The sequence below is a fragment of the Schistocerca serialis genome, chromosome 1, assembly GCF_023864345.2.
Source record: "Schistocerca serialis cubense isolate TAMUIC-IGC-003099 chromosome 1, iqSchSeri2.2, whole genome shotgun sequence".
Lineage (NCBI taxonomy): Eukaryota > Metazoa > Arthropoda > Insecta > Orthoptera > Acrididae > Schistocerca > Schistocerca serialis.
Window position 1 is genome coordinate 130,279,257 of NC_064638.1, and position 21,883 is coordinate 130,301,139.

Sequence of the window (21,883 nt, forward strand, 5' to 3'; positions counted from 1 at the left end):
TTTATTTCACGTGTTGTCTTATGCAAGACTAAAGTGTAGACTGGACAAGCGTGATTTGTTTAAACCTGAGTTGCAGCATCTTAGTCATGTCATAAACAGTCAAGGTGTACGTCCTCTTCAGTCGCATTTATTAGCCATACAAGATTTGCCAGTTCCTGGCAATATCGCAGAATTGCCGTCAGTCTTAGGGAAAATGAACTATTATATTCGGTTCATACCGAATGCTGCACAAATCGCTGCTCCATTGAATTGCTTGCGTCGCAAGAATGTCCCCTTTGTTCGGAGAGATGAATGCCAAGTAGCTTTTCAAAAACTTAAAGATGCATTGCTTAGTGATTGATGCTTAGTTCACTTTGATCCTGAAAAACCAGTTGTATTGCAAGTTGACGCTTCCTCTTACGGAATGGGTGCAGTGCATTCTCACAGAATTGGTGATGAAGCCACACCTAATGCTTTCGCATAAAAAGTGTTGTCCGTACCTCAGTGTAACTATTCACAAATTGAAAAACAGGCATTCGGTGTTGTGTATGGTGTCACAGAATTTCACCACTATTTGTATGGCAGAAAATTCTACTTAGTAATGGATCACAAGCCTTTGCAGTCCTTGTTTCATCCGACGAAACCGGTTCCTGTACGGACTGCCCAAAAATTGCAAAGATGGATTTTGTTGTTGTCTCAGTACCAATACGAGATTGTATATCGTCAGACAGCTCAACATGGTAATGCGGACGCACTTTCACGTCTTCCGATTGGCCCTGCACAGACTTTGACGCTTCTGCTGCATTTTGTTGTCACATCGATACACAGTATTCTGAATTGCTTCAGTCTTTTCCGCTGAACTATAAGAAAATTGCACAGGCCAAGGAAGCTGACCCAGATTTGAACATCTTGCTCAACTACATTCGCACATCTTGGCCTCACTCCTTGAATAAGATAAAGAACTCTCTAGTGAGCCGACACTTGGTACGTCAGCATAGCCTCGCTGTACAGAGAAGTGTGATTCTTGTTCAAAATGACAGTGGACAGTCACGTAAGCTGATCCCTAAAGCTTTGTAAAAAGAAGTGTTGCAGTGGCTTTACGAAGGACACTGGGGGATTGTTAGAACGAAACAGTTAGCGTGTCGACACTGTATTTGGCAGGGTATGGACACCCAAATATAACAGATGATGTCACAGTGTCACGCATGTGCGGAAAGTCAGTACGCTCCGCCACAAAAATTCTCTGCTTGGCCTAAGTCGCAATCGCCATGGCAACGTATGCACTTAGACTTCGCAGGACCCTTTTGGAACATTCATTGGCTAATTGTGGTTGACTAATATAGCAAGTTTCCTTTTGCTGTGCCCATTAACTCATGTAGCGAAAAAATGGTTCACACGGCTCTGAGTACTATGGGACTTAACATCTGAGGTATCAGTCCCCTAGAACTTAGAACTACTTAAGCCTAACTAACCTAAGGACATCACACACATCTATGCCCGAGGCAGGATTCAAACCTGCGACCGTAGCAGTCGCGCGGTTCCGGACTGAAGCGCCTAGAACCGCTCGGCCACCACGGCCGGCGAACTCACGTAGCACAATTCAGGTGTTGTCATCGATTTTTTGCCTAGAAGGCTTCCCTGAATTAACAGGGCCAGACAACGGACCTCAGGTCACGTCCAATAACCTTGAAACATTTTGTGAACGCAATGGCATACTGCATCTAACTAGTGCACCGTTCCATCCACAGTAAAACGGCGAAGCGGGACGTTTTGTCAGAACATTGAAGCAGCGGATGGCCAAACACCAGGGATCAAGCATTGTAACTGTTTCTCGCGACGTATCGTTCGCACCCACGAGACGGACCATTGCCGGTGGAAATGCTTCACGGCCGCCGCCATCGCACAGCCAGTGTGCTCCCTGCCGCCGCTGGATAAGCAGCTGCCAGCAGCAATTCGTATACTCTTAGCTCACTTATTTGTTACATGGTTTAATTCTTAATAATCTTTGCATGTTTTTGGGTACTTGCATTGTTTAATTCATAAATTTCGGGCGTATTATAGTATTTGAGAGTTGTGGCATCGCGTTTTAGTACCTGAATAGTGTGAAATCGCATAGTCTCCTTCCGCCGCCGAGCAGTGTGTCAGCAGTGCGCAAGTAGCAGCATTACTGCATTTACTAGGTAATCTTGCATTTTAATAACCGTTTAAATTTTGTGTGGAATTGTTTGTGCTCTCTGTAGATTAGTTCAGACGTTCTTTGCACAACAGTTTTTAGCATGGGTAGGGACTGCAACTGCTGTGTTCGGATGCGGGCTGAGTTGGCATCCCTTCGTTCCCAGCTTCAGGCAGTGTTGGCTTCGGTCACACAGCATGGGGCTGTTGCCAATGGGCATCAGTGTGGGGGTCCGGATGGGGGTTTGTTGGGGACGGCCAGCTCGTCCCACGCATCCCCCGATCGGACTACGGCTGTGGCTGCCCGGGATCCTGCCCACATTGAGGCAGACCCCTCACCCGTGGTAGAGTGGGAGGTCGTCTCGAGGTGTGGCAGGGGGCGAAACACATTCTGGAGGGCTGAACGGAAGGCCTCTCCAGTTTGTCTGACGAACCGGTTTCAGGCTCTGTCTCCAGCTGATACTGACCTTCGGCCGGACATGGCTGCTTGTCCTGTTCCAGAGGTTGCCCCTCAGTCTGCAAGATCTGGGCGGTCGCAGAGGGTGGGCTTACTGGTAGTTGGGAGCTCCAACTTCAGGCGCGTAATGGGGCCCCTTAGGGATATGGCAGCAAGAGAGGGGAAGAAAACCAATGTGCACTCCGTGTGCATACCGGGGGGAGTCATTCCAGATGTGGAAAGGGTCCTTCCAGATGCCATGAAGGGTACAGGGTTCACCCATCTGCAGGTGGTCGCTCATGTCAGCACCAATGATGTGTGTCGCTATGGATCGGAGGAAATCCTCTCTGGCTTCCGGCGGCTATCTGATTTGGTGAAGACTGCCAGTCTCGCTAGCGGGATGAAAGCAGAGCTCACCATCTGCAGCATCGTCGACAGGACTGACTGCGGACCTTTGGTACAGAGCCGAGTGGAGGGTCTGAATCAGAGGCTGAGACGGTTCTGCGACCGTGTGGGCTGCAGATTCCTCGACTTGCGCCATAGGGTGGTGGGGTTTCGGGTTCCGCTGGATAGGTCAGGAGTCCACTACACGCAGCAGGCGGCTACACGGGTAGCAGGGGTTGTGTGGCGTGGACTGGGCGGTTTTTTAGGTTAGATGGCTTCGGCCAAGTACAGAAAGGGCAACAGCCTCAAAGGGTGTGGGGCAAAGTCAGGACATGCGGGGACCAAGCAGCAATCGGTATTGTAATTGTAAACTGTCGAAGCTGCATTGGTAAAGTACTGGAACTTCAAGTGCTGATAGAAAGCACCGAAGCTGAAATCGTTATAGGTACGGAAACCTGGCTGAAGCCACAGATAAATTCTGCCGAAATTTTTACAAAGGCACAAACGGTGTTTAGAAAGGATAGATTGCATGCAACCGGTGGTGGCGTGTTTGTCGCTGTTAGTAGAAGTTTATCCTGTAGTGAAGTAGAAGTGGATAGTTCCTGTGATTATTATGGATGGAGGTTACACTCAACAACCGAGCTAGGTTAATAATTGGCTCCTTTTGCCGACCTCCCGACTCAGCAGCATTAGTGGCAGAACAACTGAGAGAAAATATGGAATACATTTCACATAAATTTTCTCAGCATGTTATAGTCTTAGGTGGAGATTTCAATTTACCAGATGTAGACTGGGACACTCAGATGTTTAGGACGGGTGGTAGGGACAGAGCATCGAGTGACATTATACTGAGTGCACTATCCGAAAATTACCTCGAGCAATTAAACAGAGAACCAACTCGTGGACATAACATCTTGGACCTTCTGATAACAAACAGACCCGAACTTTTCGACTCTGTAAGCGCAGAACAGGAAATCAGTGATTATAAGGCCGTTGCAGCATCCCTGAATATGGAAGTAAATAGGAATATAAAAAAATGGAGGAAGGCTTATCTATTTAGCAAGAGTAATAGAAGACAGATTTCAGGCTACCTAACAGATCAAAACGAAAATTTCTGTTCCGACACTGTCAATGATGAGTGTTTATGGAAAAAGTTCAAGGCAATCGTGAATTGCGTTTTAGACAGGTACGCGCCGAGTAAAACTGTGAGGGACGCGAAAAGCACAGCGTGGTTCAACAACAAAGTTAGGAAACTACTGCGAAAGCAAAGAGAGCTTCACTGCAAGTTTAAACACAGCCCAAACCTCTCAGACAAACAGAAGTTAAACGATGTCAAAGTTAGCGTAAGGAGGGCTATGCGTGAAGCGATCAGTGAATTCGAAAGTAAAACTCTATGTACCGACTTGACAGAAATTCATAGGTAGTTCTGGTCTTACGTTAAATCAGTAAGTGGCTCGAAACAGCATATACAGACACTCTGGGGTGATGATGGCATTGAAACAGAGGATGACACGCGTAAAGCTGAAATACTAAACACCTTTTTCCAAAGCTGATTCACAGAGGAAGACTGCACTGCAGTTCCTTCTCTAAATCCTCGCACAAACGAAAAAATGGCTGACATCGAAATAAGTGTCCAAGGAATAGAAAAGCAACAGAAATCACTCAACAGAGGAAAGTCCACTGGACCTGACGGTATAGCAATTCGATTCTACACAGAGTACGCGAAAGAACTTGCCCCCCTTCTAACAGCCATGTACCGCAAGTCTCTAGAGGAACGGAAGGTTCCAAATGATTGGAAAAGAGCACAGGTAGTTCCAGTCTTCAAGAAGGGTCGACGAGCAAAACTGTAGGCCTATATCCCTGACGTCGATCTGTTGCAGAATTTTAGAACATGTTTTTTGCCCGCGTATCATGACGTTTCTGGAAACTCAGAATCTACTCCGTAGGAATCAACATGGATTCCGAAAAAAGCGATCGTGTGAGACCCAACTAGCTTTATTTGTTCATGAGACCCAGAAAATATTAGATACAGGCTCCCAGGGAGATTCTATTTTCCTGGAGTTCCGGAAGGCGTTCGATACAGTTCCGCGCTGTCGCCTGATAAACAAAGTAAGAGCCTACGGAATCTCAGACCAGCTGTGTGGCTGGATTGAAGAGTTTTTAGCAAGCAGAACACAGCACGTTATTCTCAATGGAGAGACGTCTACAGACGTTAAAGTAACCTCTGGCGTGCTACAGGGGAGTGTTATGGGACCATTGCTTTTCACAATATATACAAATGACCTAGTAGATAGTGTCGGAAGTTCCATGCGGCTTTCGCGGATGATGCTCTAGTATACAGAGAAGCATTAGAGAATTGCAGCGAAATGCAGGAAGATCTGCAGCGGATAGGCACTTGGTGCAGGGAGTGGCAACTGACCCTTAACAGAAATGTAATTTATTGCGAATACGTAGAAAGAAGGATCCTTTATTGTATGATTATATGATACCGCAACACACACTGGTAGCAGCTGTAAAATATCTGGGAGTATGCATGCGGAACGATTTGAAGTGGAACGATAATATAAAATTAATTATTGGTAAGGCGGGTACCAGGTTGGGATTCATTGGGAGAGTCCATCAACAAAGGAGGTGGCTTGCAAAACACGCGTTCGGCCTATATTTGAGTATTGCTCATCAGTGTGGAATCTGTACCAGGTCGGGTTGCGGAGGAGATAGGGAAGATCCAAAGAAGAGCGACGCGTTTCGTCACAGGGCTATTTGGTAACCGTGATAGCTTTACGGAAATGTTTAGCAAACTCAAGTGGCAGACTCTGCGAGAGAGGCGCTCTGCATCTCGGTGTAGCTTGCTGTTCAGGTTTCGAGAGTGTGCGTTTCTGGATGAGGTATCAAATATATTGCTTCCCCCTACTTATACCTCCCGAGGAGATCACGATTGTAAAATTAGAGAGATTCGAGCGCGCACGGAGGCTTTCCCGCAGTCGTTCTTCCCGCGAACCATACGCGACTGGAACAGGAAAGGGAGGTAATGACAGTGGCACGTAAAGTGCCCTCCGCCACACACCGTTGGGTGGCTTGCGGAGTATAAATGTAGATGTAGATGTACTCCACCTTCCTCAGCATCCGGCGCCAAAGGAAGGCCGCAAGTATCGCTTCACGCTTAATGATATTGTCTTTTACGTGGTTTTTAGCGGCAGCAGACGGTGGGCGCGATGAAAGATCGTCTGTCGACTTGGCGCTTGCATGTATCTTCTTTCGCCTCTGTCACGTACACAATGATCTCTCAGACTCTCTTCCCCCAGAGTCACGGGTCCAGAGGACAAGGCAGACGCAGCCACCGCCACAGGGTGTCACCAGGACACGACCCCATGGAGACGGAGCCTTCACCTCCTCTGCGTCCTCTCATCCTACCCATGGAGCTGGACCCGGCCACACCGCAGCAGTCGCCGCCTTCTTCATGTGATTCATGGCAGCAGGAGGTGGACGCGTACCCTTGTGGTCATTTTCCGGGAGACGTTTCGCCAGAGTGCAGGCCAGATGTTGTTGGGGTACGGCTGGAAGCTGGACGTCGCCTGCAGCCACAGCTTCCGGTCCACCAGAGCGCCCATATTCCTCCATCCCCCCTGTGGTTGCACTCCATACAAGATGACGGTCCGTCGCTTTCGGGGGTGGGGGTGGTGGGAGGAATGTTCTGGAGTAACCACAAGTACCGAAACGAAGGTGTGGAAAGCAAGAGCAGAGAAAGCAGTGAGGAAACGACGGCCAATGGTGTGCGGAATTGGAAAGCGCCGCGCGTAGAGCGACACCTGAGAGAAGGGAATATCTGCGACGCTCTTGCAAGCCTCGGCTGCTCACATCGTCACCGGAACGTGGACGTTAGTTATCAGTGACCTGTATCAACTTGCCTGAACCGTTCACATGTCAAGGACTATATACACTACCGCCATTAAAATTGATACACCACGAAGATGACGTGCTACAGACGCGAAATTTAACTGACAGGAAGAAGATGCTGTGATATGCAAATTATTAGCTTTTCAGAACATTCACACAAGGTTGGCGCCGGTGGCGACACCTACAACGTACTGACATGAGGAAAGTTTCCAACCGGTTTCTCATACACAAACAGCAGTTGACCGGCGTTGCCTGGTGAAACGATGTTGTGATGCCTCGTGTAAGAAGGAGAAATGCGTACCATCACGTTTCCGACTTTGATAAAGTTCGGATTGTAGCCTATCGCGATTGCTGTTTATCGTATCGCGACATTGCTGCTTGCGTTGGTCGAGATCCAATGACTTAGCAGAATATGGAATCGGTGGGTTCAGGAGGGTAATACGCAACGCCGTGCTGGATCCCAAAGGCCTCGTATCACTAGCAGTCGAGATGACAGGCATCTTATCCGCGTGGCTGTAACGGATCGTGTAGCCACGTCCCGATCCCTGAGTCAGCAGGTGGGGACGTTTGCAAGACACAACCATCTGCACCAACAGGTCGACGACGTTTGCAGCAGCATGGACTGTCAGCTCGGAGACCATGGCTGCGGTTCCCCTTGACGCTGCATCACAGACAGGAGCGCCTGCGATGGTGTACTCAACGACGAACCTGGGTGCACGAATGGCAAAACGTAATTTTTTCGGATGAATCCAGGTTCTGTTTACAGCGTCATGACGGTCGCATCCGTGTTTGGCGACATCGCGGTGAACGTACGTTGGAATCTTGTATTCGTCATCGCCATACTGGCGTATCACCCGGCGTGATGGTATGGGGTGCCATTGGTTACACGTTTCGGTCACCTCTTGTTGGCATTGACGGCACTTTGAACAGTGTACGTTACATTTCAGATGTGTTACGACCCGTGGCTCTACCCTTCATTCGATCACTGCGAAACCCTACATTTCAGCAGGATAATGCACGGCCACGTGTTGCATGTCCTGCACGGGCCTTTCTGGATACAGAAAATGTTCGTCTACTGGCCTGGCCAGCACATTCTCCAGATCTCTCATCAACTGAAAACGTCTGGTCAATGGTGGCCGAGCAACTGGCTCGTCACAATACGCCAGTCACTGCTCCTGAAGAACTGTGGTATCGTGTTGAAGCTGCATGGGCAGCTGTACCTGTACACGCCATCCAAGCTCTGTTTGACTCAATGCCCAGGCGTATCAAGGCCGTTATTACGGCCAGAGGTGGTTGTTCTGGGTACTGAATTCTCAGGATCTATGCACCCAAATTGCGTGAAAATGTAATCACATGTCAGTTCTAGTATAATATATTTGTCCAATGAATACCCGTTTATCATCTGGATTTCTTCTTGGTGTAGCAATATTAATGGCCAGTAGTGTAGCTTGTCGCCCCTCGCTTGCGACTACTACTTGTAAATCTCCAAAGTATTGTGAGTTGTTTTATAGAAATAAATCCAATAATCTTATTTGTTTGAATTGTTGTGTAGCATTCCGAGAGCGCTGCATCCCATAGGCACCCTCTTAGCGACGATTGGGCAAGACCCCACAAAATATCCACCCAGTACGTATCTCTCGCATTATCTGACTACAAGAAAAACGTTTTCCCATTTTATAATTCGAAACACATAGGGTCGTTTTGCATTCGCAAATGAAAGTATTAGAGGTTGAGGTTTTTAATACGGTTTGACAAGTGTAATAAATTTAGATGAAAGAATGGCACATTTTTGTTGCACCTTCATGATTGGTAAGCCTGATTATTCCAAGGACCGTATAAAGGATTTCAATAATTTACATCCTACAGTTCATTGTTGACAGCCGCCTGAATTTGTCAGTGTGTCGCCTGCGACTGAAAATGGAGGAAACTGAGTTTCGTGCTGTTATTAAACATTTTCATTTAAAGGCTTCGACTGCCGCACAAATCAAAACAGTATTGGATTAAGTTCACGCAGACTCTCCACCACCATTCACCATCATTTGCTTTTTGATTAAGAAATATAAACGGAGTTGGAAAAGCGCCTAAGACGAAGCAGGGTGCGGGCGTCCAGTTGTGGTCACATCAAAGGAAATCACTGACAAAATCAGTGATACGGTAATGCAAGGTTCAAAATGGTTCAAATGGATCTGAGCACTATGGGACTTAACTTCTCAGGTCATCAGTCCCCTAGAACTTAGAACTACTTAAACCTAACTAACCTAAGGACATCACACAACACCGATCCATCACGAGGCAGAGAAAATCCCTGACCCCGCCGGGAATCGAACCCGGGAACTCGGGCGATAATGCAAGGCCACCGAATAAAAATTCGTCAGATTGCTGAGACTGTAGGCATTTCAATTGAGCGAGTGCATAAGTATTGCTGGAATAAGTAGTTATGAAGAAGACGTGTGTGAGATGAGTGCCACGATTGCTCATAGTCTACCAAAAGCGCATCTGGCACAATATGTCAATGCCTGGCGATGTTTAGTCGCAAGCTGACTTTTTGCGCTGATTTGTGATTGCCCTTGAAACTGGGATCCATCATTACACACCAGGGTCGAAGTGGCTGTGAACACAATGGCTGAAAAAAGACGAAGGTTGGCATGCATAGATGTGATCTTTCACTAAGGTAATGGACCACCCCACACATCAGCGATAACAATGGCGGAAATGCATGAATTGGGATTTGAAACGGTTCCTCACCCACCCTGTCCACCAGACTTAGGCCCAAGTGACTTCTTACTGTTCCCCAACTTGAAGCTTTCGTTGCTGGGAAGAATTTTTCATCAAATGAGGAAGTGATACTTGCAGTCAACGAGTATTTTGCAGAGTTTGATTGAAGCTACTTTTCCGATTGGACGAAAAAGGAGGAGGACCGCTGGACCAAGGGACCAGGTGTGTGTGCCTCAAAGGAGCCTGTGTCGAGAAGCAAGTTGAGTTGTTTACGAAACAAACATTTTTCTTGCTTTTTTAGCTAAATTTATCGAACCATCGTCGTACACTGTGTGTTAGTCTACAGTGAATGATAAAATTAACTGTCTTCGTTGTATTGATTTTAAATTTAGTTGCATTTACCATCATTACTACACCGGTACTTGAGCTGTTGGACGACGACGTTCTCAAAAGTAACTGAAGCGTTTAGTTTGCACGACCGAGTGAGCCCTGACCAGATAGCAGTGTCATTACCCAAGCTAGTATTGGCCATCTTCGTCAACTTCTACCCAGCTGTGTGAAGCTTATTCGCCCTCCTCCTAGCGCACCACAGCCGAGTGAACACCCCTCAAACCGGTCACGCACGTATCGCGCTCTAGGGATTGTTGAAGTCAGCGTACTGTTGGCACGCCAAGGAGACAAGCTGATGTTCTGTCTCAGTGTCATGAAAGTTGAAGAGGCACCCATCTGACTGTCGTCCTGCGGCCCAAGCACAAACAGAAATGACAGATGAAATCTAGCCGCCGTGTTGCGGCAGCCGTGAGGCGCAACGCAGCTGGCAATGAACAAAGTGTGTAGGTAGTACCTGGAGCAACAGTACCTGTAGAACCACCAGCCGCCGCCGTAGGAGCGGGCGCAGGGGCAGCACTCTGGCGCCTGGTCCTGCTTGTTGTCCACGGTGCTGAAGTAGACGCCGTTGTGCGCGGAGAACGAGTCCGAGGCGTTGCCGCGGTACCCCGTCACCGACAGCCGGTACCACTGGCTCTCAGCCGCCACCCTGCCGACAGGCACACCTGTACACCTGCAGCTAATACACACACACACACACACACACACACACACACACACACACACACACACACACAAGGAGTTGCCGCAGTACCCCGTCACAGACAGCTGGTACCACTGGCTCTCAGCTGCCACCCTGCCGACAGGCACACCTGTACACCTGCAGCTAATACACACACACACACACACACACACACACACACACACACACAAGGCGTTGCCGCAGTACCCCGTCACAGACAGCTGGTACCACTGGCTCTCAGCTGCCACCCTGCCGACAGGCACACCTGTACACCTGCAGCTAATACACACACACACACACACACACACACACACACACACACAAGGCGTTGCCGCAGTACCCCGTCACAGACAGCTGGTACCACTGGCTCTCAGCCACCACCCTGCCGACAGGCACACCTGTACACCTGCAGCTAATACACCACACACACACACACACACACACACACACACACACACACACACACACAAGGCGTTGCCGCAGTACCCCGTCACAGGCAGCTGGTACCACTGGCTCTTAGCTGCCGCCCTGCCGACAGGCACACCTGTACACCTGCAGCTAATACACGTATACACACACACACACACACACACACAAGGCGTTGCCGCAGTACCCCGTCACAGACAGCTGGTACCACTGGCTCTCAGCTGCCACCCTGCCGACAGGCACATCTGTACACCTGCAGCTAATACACACACACACACACACACACACACACACACACAAGGCGTTGCCGCAGTACCCTGTCACAGACAGCTGGTACCACTGGCTCTCAGCTGCCACCCTGCCGACAGGCACACCTGTACACCTGCAGCTAATACACGTACACACACACAATCATAGTGATACTATGTCACAGATGTCTAGCCATGTAGTGACTCTATAGTACTCAGGGTGCAACGGGTGTAAGTGTGGATGTTTTTATGCATGGTATCTTAACAAGTACACACATCAGTGTGTTAGTTGTTTTTCTCTGTGTCGAACAGTCTTCCCACAAACATGTCACTCAATTTACTACCCGATATTTCCTGCATGGTCATAACTGCACCGCTAAGTGGTCTACACCTGTCAGTATAGGCTAACGATTTTGCATCCACGCCTACACGCTTAAACACCCAACCACCTGCCAGGGGAAAATTAGCATTTACGACTTGCTCGTGCCACTTGTACTAGGAGGTACTAACCAACCTAAAAACATACAACTCCTAATAGCAATAATTATTAGTCTGCAAATGACGTAATACTGATGTAAAGTTGTTCAGCACACTATTCTCAGTCAGCGTAAACCTATCTGCACTTACACATGTTTCACCCTATATATCGACTCCTCCGAGAAGGTACATGTGACCACCAAGTAACCTAGACTGTTACAGCTCGTGTTTGTGACATGAGCAGCTGGCCAACATGTGAACCAGTGGACATGGCTGGTCAAACGGTTGACATGTGGACAGTCTTGGAGCGAGGTCATAAAATACGCAATCGCACTCCCTGGCCTAACAACCATGAGCAGGGGTGGTCGAACAGCTCTCGCAAATGCAGAACACGAGCAATACGGTGTATCTGCCAATGTATTGAGGGGTGGGGAGAGGCACACCTGTTCCATGGGGTAGTTTTGGAACCACCTGAATTAAAACAGCACAAACCTTCTCAGCGAAATTTCAGAGTTCTGTGTAGAGAGGCAGTCACCAGATCTGGTTACATGGCGAATAAATTGGAGTTCTGACTAGTGCTCTACAGCCCGTTATCTATGGTGCTAACACAGGAGACGACGAAGAAATGGATGAGCAAGTAATGTGATGTAAGACAGTGAATGGACATTGGCACCACTATAGATGGAGTTAATACTCTAAAATTCGAACCACAGAAGCTGCCAACATGAGTGACTTAGATGTAGATATCCTTACTACACCAAAGCAGCTTAGCTCACTTCATAAAGGCGTCTTATCTTCTAGAATTCATACCAGTTTGGTTGCTTTCGGAGTATGCTGATTTACTAGCTCCGTTTTTAGCAATTTTCTACAACTGCTCGCTCAACGGTAGATCCGCACCTAAGGACGGGAAAGTTGTCCGAGTCACACCAAAACAAAAGAAAGGAAGTAGACACATAACTCATATTAATTTGCAGTAACATCTTAGAACATATACTGTGTTTGAACATTATGAAATACCGCGAACGAAACAGTTACAGTTTATTGTCACATAGCACGAATTTCGCAAATATCATTTTTCTGAAACAAGTGGGCCGGTCCCTGTGGCCGAGCGGTTCTAGGAGCTTCAGTCTGGAACCGCGCGACCGCTTCGGTCTCAGCTTCGAATCCTGCCTCGGGCATGGATGTGTATGATGTCCTTAGGTTAGTTCGGTTTAAGTAGTTCTTAGTTCTAGGGGACTGATGACCTCAGATATTAAGCCCTATAGTGCTCAGAGCCATTTGAACCGTTTGAAACAAGTGGCTTTTTATTCACACGAGCTAATGAGTGCTATTGAAAGGAGATCTAAAGTTTAGTTTACATCTTTGGGTTGCGAGAAGGCTTTTGACACTATTCCATATAAGTGACTTCTGATCAATTTGCATGCCCATGGAGTCATACGACTGGATCGTGACTTCGTATCACACCGTTCGCAATAATAGACAGAAGGTCATCGAATGGATGATATCTGGTGTTCCCCAACCAGACGTTATAAGCCCTCTGCTGTTTCTAATCTACGACGTGCGGCAATAAAACAATGAGACTGATTTTCTTTGCAGGATATGTCAACCCAGCAGACTTGCGTAGACATAATACCTTTGAACTTGGTCTAAAAGCTGCTTCTAGCCCAAGCGGCACATTGATGCAACTGCTCAGTCGTGAGTTGTGCTGTAATAAGTTAACACGTGTTTTTGTCTCTCGTCACGGAAGTGGAACCACATAATATTGCGCAACGGTATGCCATTTCTTTTTGCGTTAAATTGGGTGAAAACGCGATGACAACTTACGGTAAGCTTCAGACGGCTTTTGGGGAGAAGGTTATGTCAAGTGCTCAAGTTTTTCGTAGGTATAAAATGTTTAGTGAAGGCAGAACGAATGTTGAAAATGAAGACTGCAGTGGACGACCATGAACCTCACGGCTGGATGTCAACTTGACCAGGGTGCGTGAATTCGTACAATCTGATCAAAGATCGTCCCTGAAACTAATTGCTGAAGAACTGAACTTCAATCGAGAAACCGTTCGACTAATAATAAACTGAAGATCTTGGTATGACAAAGATTTGTGCAAAAATAGTCCCCATAAATCTCATACCACAACAGCGAGAAACACGGAAAAATGTGGCAGCCGATCTGTTAGAGCAAACGGAAACCAATCCAGAATTGTTGAGCCGTGTTATCACTGGTGATGAGAGTTGGTTTTTCCAGTACGATCCAGAGACAAAACGCCGAAGTTCGCAATGGTGCTCAATGGGATCACCCAGACCAAAAAAAGCTCACATGTCAAAAGCGAAATGCATGTTTGTGTGCTTCTTTGATTCCAAGGGAATTGTTCATAAAGAGTGGGTGCCTCCTGGAAAAAAACATTTAACCAATATTACTACAAAGAACTGTTAGAAAGACTTCGTAAAAGAGTTCTTCGTGTCCGTGCCAACATTGCTGATAATTAGATTCTGCATCACGATAATGCGCCATCCCATACTGCTCTGTCAGTGCAGCAATTCTTAACCTCAAAACAAATTTCAATACTACCACAGCCACCTTATTCACCAGATATCGCTCCGTGCGACTTCTTTCTATTTCGAAGAGTCAAAACGGCGGTGAAGGGCACCATTTTCAAACGACACAAGATGTCCAAAAAGCTGTGACGAAAGTCTTGGAGGATATTACAGAAGATGAGTTCCAGAAATGTTATCATCAATGGGAGAAACGCTGGAAAAAGTGTGTGCAATCAGAAGGGAACTAATTTCAAGGAGACAACACTAAACTTGACTAAAATGGTAAGCAACATTTTTTTTGACATCCGTCACGTTACTTTATTGTCGCATCTCTTATGCTTCAACCCTTGCCCCGAAAACCAACACTCATGCCCTTTCGGACGCCAGGTTAAATGACTCCATTTCCGCATTACAACGACTGCAGTATTTTCGATTTGTCCCTCCCCACTCCCCCCCTCCCCCCCCCCCCCCCCAAACACTGCAACATGATTAATGTACCCACGATTCTTAGTGCTGTTACCTGCTGTCTGTGAGAGGTTGCTGCACGTTGACATATAACACAGACAGTGGTCACGTTAATGTGACCAGACCGTGCACAAACTATTTAGGATGTAACATGAGGAGCTAGATAAAATGTGTGTATGGTGCGAAAAGTGGCAGTTGACTCTAAACAATAAAAAGTGTGAAAGTTCTTCACATCAGCACTAAAAAGAACACGACAAATTTCGTTTACATGACAAATCACATTAATTTAAAGGTTGTCGATTGAGCTAAATACCTAGGGATTACAATTATGAATAACTCATGATGGAACCTTCACAAAGGAAATGTTGTGGCGAAAGCGAACCAAAGACTTCATTTTATTGGCACAACACACAGAAAAAGCAACAAATCTACTAAAGAGACGGCTTACACTAACTTGTCCGTTCTCTTGTGGAGTATTACTGCTCCTCTAGAGTCCTGTTAGAATCCTCTGCAGATAATATTGGCAGAGGACATCCGAAAAGTTCAAATAGGGGAAGCACGTTCTGTTAGCGCCAGTTATGCAGAGAGTGTCACGCATGTGATGCACGATTTGGGGTGACAATCATTAGAGGCGTTTTTCGCTGCGGCTAGGTCATTAACGAAATTTCAGTCACCAAATTTCTTCTCCAAAGGCGAAAATATTTACTTGACTCCCACCTGTATGGGGAGAAATGACATAACATAATAAGTAAAAGCTGAGTTCGCACGGATAAAGTTGTGAGTTCATTTTTCCTGCTGTTATTTGAGAGTGTAACGGTGGAGAATATTCTGAAAGTGGTTCTATGAAACCACTGCGAAGCACTTACGTGTGAAATTCAGATTGATCATGTACATGAAGATCCTGTGTGTTCTAATACACTTCAGGTGTAGTACAAAGAAGCAAGTAAGTTGAAGTTTATACAGATATGTGATTTCTTCTTGCTTTGTCTCAGAATATCATTACATTTGTAAGTGGGAAATTAGTATTTTTGCTACCTAACCTGTATGTGACAAAAGGGAGACCCGATGTGTCGCAGTTTTTGGAAGAGCGGAGGACTGAATTGTGAGATGTAGTTAGCTCGTGTGGGCTGTTGTATGAAATAGATAGAGGAAAGTCTAATTACTATAATCATTTGAAACAATTCCACAAAGATTATTACCACGAGGGTCCAAAAAAATAAAGAAGTGTTCAATTTTGGAAAGGAAAGCATGTACATGAAAAATCGTGAAAATAATTGTGTGCAAATATATCGAAAACTTCTGACAGGAACACAGGGCTTATATCAGATTGTGTGTGTGTGTGTGTGTGTGTGTGTGTGTGTGTGTGTGTGTGTGTGTGTGTGTGCGTGTGTGACAATTCTGTAATTCTGAGGAGAGAGGGGAAGGGAGGAAGAGAGAGAGAGAGAGAGAAATTTAACCATTTTATCGGCCTGTGAACAAAATATGCAGAAAAATGTATTTGAAATTAGGTTTTCTTACTGTGGGTTGAATGCACACCATCCGAAATTTTAAGCTTCTTTCAACAAGAAAGTGCTTCGTTAAGATAAGAGAGAGACTCGATTAATTGTATGCCACCAATCTGAAGATTTGAATGCAGTATAGGGAATAAAAGTCTGTGAAGATCATGCTGATTGGGACATATGACAAGGTTTATTTCATTTTTGCTGCAGGTAAAATATTTAGCGTCGCGGCGTTATTAATCTGTAGATGTTGTTTAGGTTTAGAATGATATTTAGTAATGAAGAATTATGGAGAATTCATAAAGAGCAATAGAACTCTTGTAGAACTAATATCCTGTAACCGAAAGACAGCCTAGTTTTATCTCAAAACGGTGGTCCATGAGGTTACAGTAACAAGCTGTTTGCTATGAAACTTCCTGGCAGATTAAAACTAAGTGCAAGACCTAGACTCGACCTCGCAAAGAGCTTATGAAGTTTGGAAGGTAGAAGACGAGGTACTGGTAGAAATTGAAGCTGTGAGGATGGGTCGGGAGTAATGCTTGGGTAGCTCAGTCGGTAGAGTACTTGCCCGCGAAAGGTAAAGGTCACGAGTTCGAGACTCGGTCGGGCACACAGTTTTAATCACGACCTTCGCATGGAACTTCGCGATAGAATTTTTGTGTACACTGATGGCTCTCGGACTTCCCGTGGCGTCGGGTGTGCCTCCGTCATTGGCGCCCACGTCCTTCGATATCGACTTCCGGCACACTGCCCAGTATTTAGAGCCGAACTCTTCGCCCTGTATCAGGCCACGGAGTACTTACGGCGACACAGACTTTTTAATTGTGTCCTCTGCTCAGACTTTCTCAGTTGCTGTTGTCTTCAGTCCTGAGACTGCTTTGATGCAGCTCACCATGCTACTCTATCCTGTGCAAGCTTCTTCATTTTCGAGTACCTACTGCAACCTACATCCTCCTGAATCTACACTCCTGGAAATGGGAAAAAGAACACATTGACACCGGTGTGTCAGACCCACCATACTTGCTCCGGACACTGCGAGAGGGCTGTACAAGCAATGATCACACGCACGGCACAGCGGACACACCAGGAACCGCGGTGTTGGCCGTCGAATGGCGCTAGCTGCGCAGCATTTGTGCACCGCCGCCGTCAGTGTCAGCCAGTTTGCCGTGGCATACGGAGCTCCATCGCAGTCTTTAACACTGGTAGCATGCCGCGACAGCGTGGACGTGAACCGTATGTGCAGTTGACGGACTTTGAGCGAGGGCCTATAGTGGGCATGCGGGAGGCCGGGTGGACGTACCGCCGAATTGCTCAACACGTGGGGCGTGAGGTCTCCACAGTACATCGATGTTGTCGCCAGTGGTCGGCGGAAGGTGCACGTACCCGTCGACCTGGGACCGGACCGCAGCGACGCACGGATGCACGCCACGACCGTAGGATCCTACGCAGTGCCGTAGGGGACCGCACCGCCACTTCCCAGCAAATTAGGGACACTGTTGCTCCTGGGGTATCGGCGAGTACCATTCGCAACCGTCTCCATGAAGCTGGGCTACGGTCCCGCACACCGTTAGGCCGTCTTCCGCTCACGCCCCAACATCGTGCAGCCCGCCTCCAGTGGTGTCGCGACAGGCGTGAATGGAGGGACGAATGGAGACGTGTCGTCTTCAGCGATGAGAGTCGCTTCTGCCTTGGTGCCAATGATGGTCGTATGAGTGTTTGGCGCCGTGCAGGTGAGCGCCACAATCAGGACTGCATACGATCTAGGCACACAGGGCCAACACCCGGCATCATGGTGTGGGGAGCGATCTCCTACACTGGCCGTACACCACTGGTGATCGTCGAGGGGACACTGAATAGTGCACGGTACATCCAAACCGTCATCGAACCCATCGTTCTACCATTCCTAGACCGGCAAGGGAACTTGCTGTTCCAACAGGACAATGCACGTCCGCATGTATCCCGTGCCACCCAACGTGCTCTAGAAGGTGTAAGTCAACTACCCTGGCCAGCAAGATCTCCGTATCTGTCCCCCATTGAGCATGTTTGGGACTGGATGAAGCGTCGTCTCACGCGGTCTGCACGTCCAGCACGAACGCTGGTCCAACTGAGGCGCCAGGTGGAAATGGCATGGCAAGCCGTTCCACAGGACTACATCCAGCATCTCTACGATCGTCTCCATGGGAGAATAGCAGCCTGCATTGCTGCGAAAGGTGGATATACAGTGTACTAGTGCCGACATTGTGCATGCTCTGTTGCCTGTGTCTATGTGCCTGTGGTTCTGTCAGTGTGATCATGTGATGTATCTGACCCCAGGAATGTGTCAATAAAGTTTCCCCTTCCTGGGACAATGAATTCACGGTGTTCTTATTTCAATTTCCAGGAGTGTACTTAGTGTATTCATCTCTTGGTCTCCCTCTACGATTTTTACCATCCACGCTGCCCTCAAATGCTAAATTTCTGATCCCTTGATGCCTCAGAACATGTACTACCAACTGGTTCCTTCTTCTTGTCAAGTTGTGCCACAAACTCCTCTTCTCCCCAGTCCTATTCAATACCTCCTCATTGGTTATGTGATCTACCCATCTAATCTTCAGCATTCTTCTGTACCACCACATTTCGAAAGCTTCTATTCTCTTTTTGTCCAAACTATTTATCATCCATGTTTCACTTCCATACAAGGCTACACTCCATACAAATACTTTCACAAATGACTTCCTGACACTTAAATGTATACTCGATGTGAACAAATTTCTCTTCTTCAGAAACGCTTTCCTTGCCATTGCCAGTCTACATTTTATATCCTCTCTACTTCGACCATCATCGGTTATTTTGCTCCCCAAATAGAAAAACTCCTTTACTACTTAAAGTGTCACATTTCCTAATCTAATTCCCTCAGCACGACCCGAGTTAATTACACTACATTCGATTATCCTCGTATTGCTTCTGTTGATGTTCGTCTTATATACTCCTTTCAAGACACTGTCCATTCCGTTCAACTGCTCTTCCAAGTCCTTTGCTGTCTCTGACAGAATTACAATGTCATCGGCGAACCTCAAAGTTTTTATTTTTTCTCCATGGATTTTAATACCTACTCCGAATTTTTCTTTCCTTTACTGCTTGCTCAATAGACAGATTGAATAACATCGGGGACAGGCTACAACCCTGTCTCACTCCCTTCCCAACCACTGCTTCCCTTTCGTGCCCCTCGACTCTTATAACTGACATCTGGTTTCTGTACAAATTGTAAATAGCCTTTCGCTCCCTGTATTTTACCCCTACCACCTTTAGAATTTGAAAGAGAGTATTCCAGTCAACATTGTCAAAAGCTTTCTCTAAGTCTACAAATGCTAGAAATATAGGTTTGCCTTTCCTTAATCTTTCTTCTAAGATAAGTCGTAGATTCCAATATTTCTACGGAATCCGAACTGATCTTCTCCGAGGTCGGATTCTACCAGTTTTTCCATTCGTCTGTAAAGAATTCGCGTTAGTATTTTGCAGCCGTGACTTATTAAACTGATAGTTCGGTAATTTTCAAATCTGTCAACACCTGCTTTCTTTGGGATTGGAATTATTATATTCTTCTTGAAGTCTGAGGGTATTTCGCCTGTCTCATACTTCTTGCTCACCAGATGGTAGAGTTTTGTCAGGACTGGCTCTTCCAAGGCCGTCAGTAGTTCTAATGGAATGTCGTCTACTCCCGGGGCCTTGTTTCGACTCAGGTCTTTCAGTGCTCTGTCAAACTCTTCACGCAGTATCGTATCTCCCATTTCATATTCATCTACATCCTCTTGCATTTCCATAGTATTGTCCTCAAGTACATCGCCCTTGTATAGACCCTCTATATACTCCTTCCACCTTTTCGTAGGCAGTAAAAAAAAAAAAAAAAAAAAAAAAAAAAAAAAAAAAAAAAAAAAAAAAAAAAAAAAGAAAAGCAGTACAATGGTCGAGTTTCTCCTCATAAGGCACACATCTACATCTACATTCATACTCTGCAAGCCACCTGACGGTGTGTGGCGGAGGGTACCCTGGGTGCCTCTATCGGTTCTCCCTTCTCTTCCAGTCTCGTATTGCTCGCGGAAAGAAAGATCGTCGGTATGCCTCTGTGTGGGCTCCAATCTCTCTGATTTTATCCTCATGGTCTCTTCGCGAGACATACGCAGGAGGGAGCAATATAATGCTTGACTCCTCGGCGAAGGTATGTTCTGGAAACTTCACCAAAAGCCCGTACCGAGCTACTGAGCGTCTCTCTTGCAGAGTCTTCCACTGGAGTTTATCTATCATCTCCGTAACGCTTTCGCGATTACTAAATTATCCTGTAACGAAGCGCGCTGCTCTCCATTGGATCTTCTCTATCTCTTCTATCTACCCTATCTGGTACAGATCCCACACCGGTGAGTAGTATTCAAGCAGTGGGCGAACAAGTGCAATGTAACCTACTTCCTTGGTTTTCGGACTGCATTTCCTTAGGATTCGTCCAATGAATCTCAGTCTGGCACCTGCTTTATCGACGACTAATTTCATTTGGTCATTCCATTTTAAACCACTCCCAGTGCCTAATCCCAGATAATTTATGGAATTAACTGCTTCCAGTTGCTGACCTGCTATATTGTAGCTGAATGATAAAGTATCTTTCTTTCTTTCTATGTATTCACAGCACATTACACTTGTCTACATTGAGATTCAGTTGCCATCCCCTGCAGCATGCGTCAATTCGTTGCAGATCCTCCTACATTTCAGTACAGTTTTCCATAGTTACAACCTCTCGATATACTACAGCATCATCCACAAAAAGCCTCAGAGAACTTCCGATGCTATCCACAAGGTCATTTATATATATTGTGAATAGCAACGGTCCTACGACACCCCCCTGCGGCACACCTGAAATCACTCTTACTTCGGAACATTGAGAAGGACATGCTGCGTTCTGTTATCTAGGAAATCTTCAATCCAATCACACAATTGGTCTGACAGTCCATATGCTCTTACTTTGATCATTAAACGACTGTGGGGAACTGTATCGAACACCTTACGGAAGTCAAGAAACACGCCATCTACCTGGGAACCCGTGTCTATGGCCCTCTGAGTCTCGTGGACGAATAGCGCGTGCTGGGTTTCACACGATCGTCTTTTTCGAAACCCATGCTGATTCCTACAGAGTAGATTTCTGGTCTCCATACTGTAGTCAGTGCTACACGACGTTTGAGGTGGTGTAAAATGGGAAGCCATAGGCCAACAGACGACTGGAAACGTGTGATTTGGAGAGACAGATCACGCTATACCATATGGAAATCCGCTGGAAGGATTTGTTTGTATTTTGACGATGCCTAGAGAACGTTACCTAGCATAATGTAATGCCACCAGTGAAGTACGAAGGTGGTGATGGTACGATACGGGGGTGTTTTTGGTTAGGTAGTGGTCCTCTTATTAGTCTTAAGAAAACGCTAAATGAGGTGAGGAACAGTTTGGAGACGATGATTGTCTGTGTCCTCTCATAAATAGTATCAAGTGCTTCGCATTTTTAGAATTTTAAAAATGCTTATGATCACATCGAGTGTTCCTACCCAAGACAATGCCTACGGTTTACGGC

General features: G+C 46.6%; 1 protein-coding gene across 1 annotated transcript in view; it reads right to left on the bottom strand.

Moving 5' to 3' along the window:
• Positions 1-21,883, bottom strand: part of LOC126455783 (angiopoietin-related protein 6-like) — a 1,041,335-nt gene that overhangs the window by 29,898 nt on the left and 989,554 nt on the right. Inside the window, exon 13 of the mRNA XM_050091581.1 lies at positions 10,425-10,616. Coding sequence (XP_049947538.1) covers positions 10,425-10,616 — 192 coding nt within the window. The remainder of the gene's footprint in view (positions 1-10,424; positions 10,617-21,883) is intronic.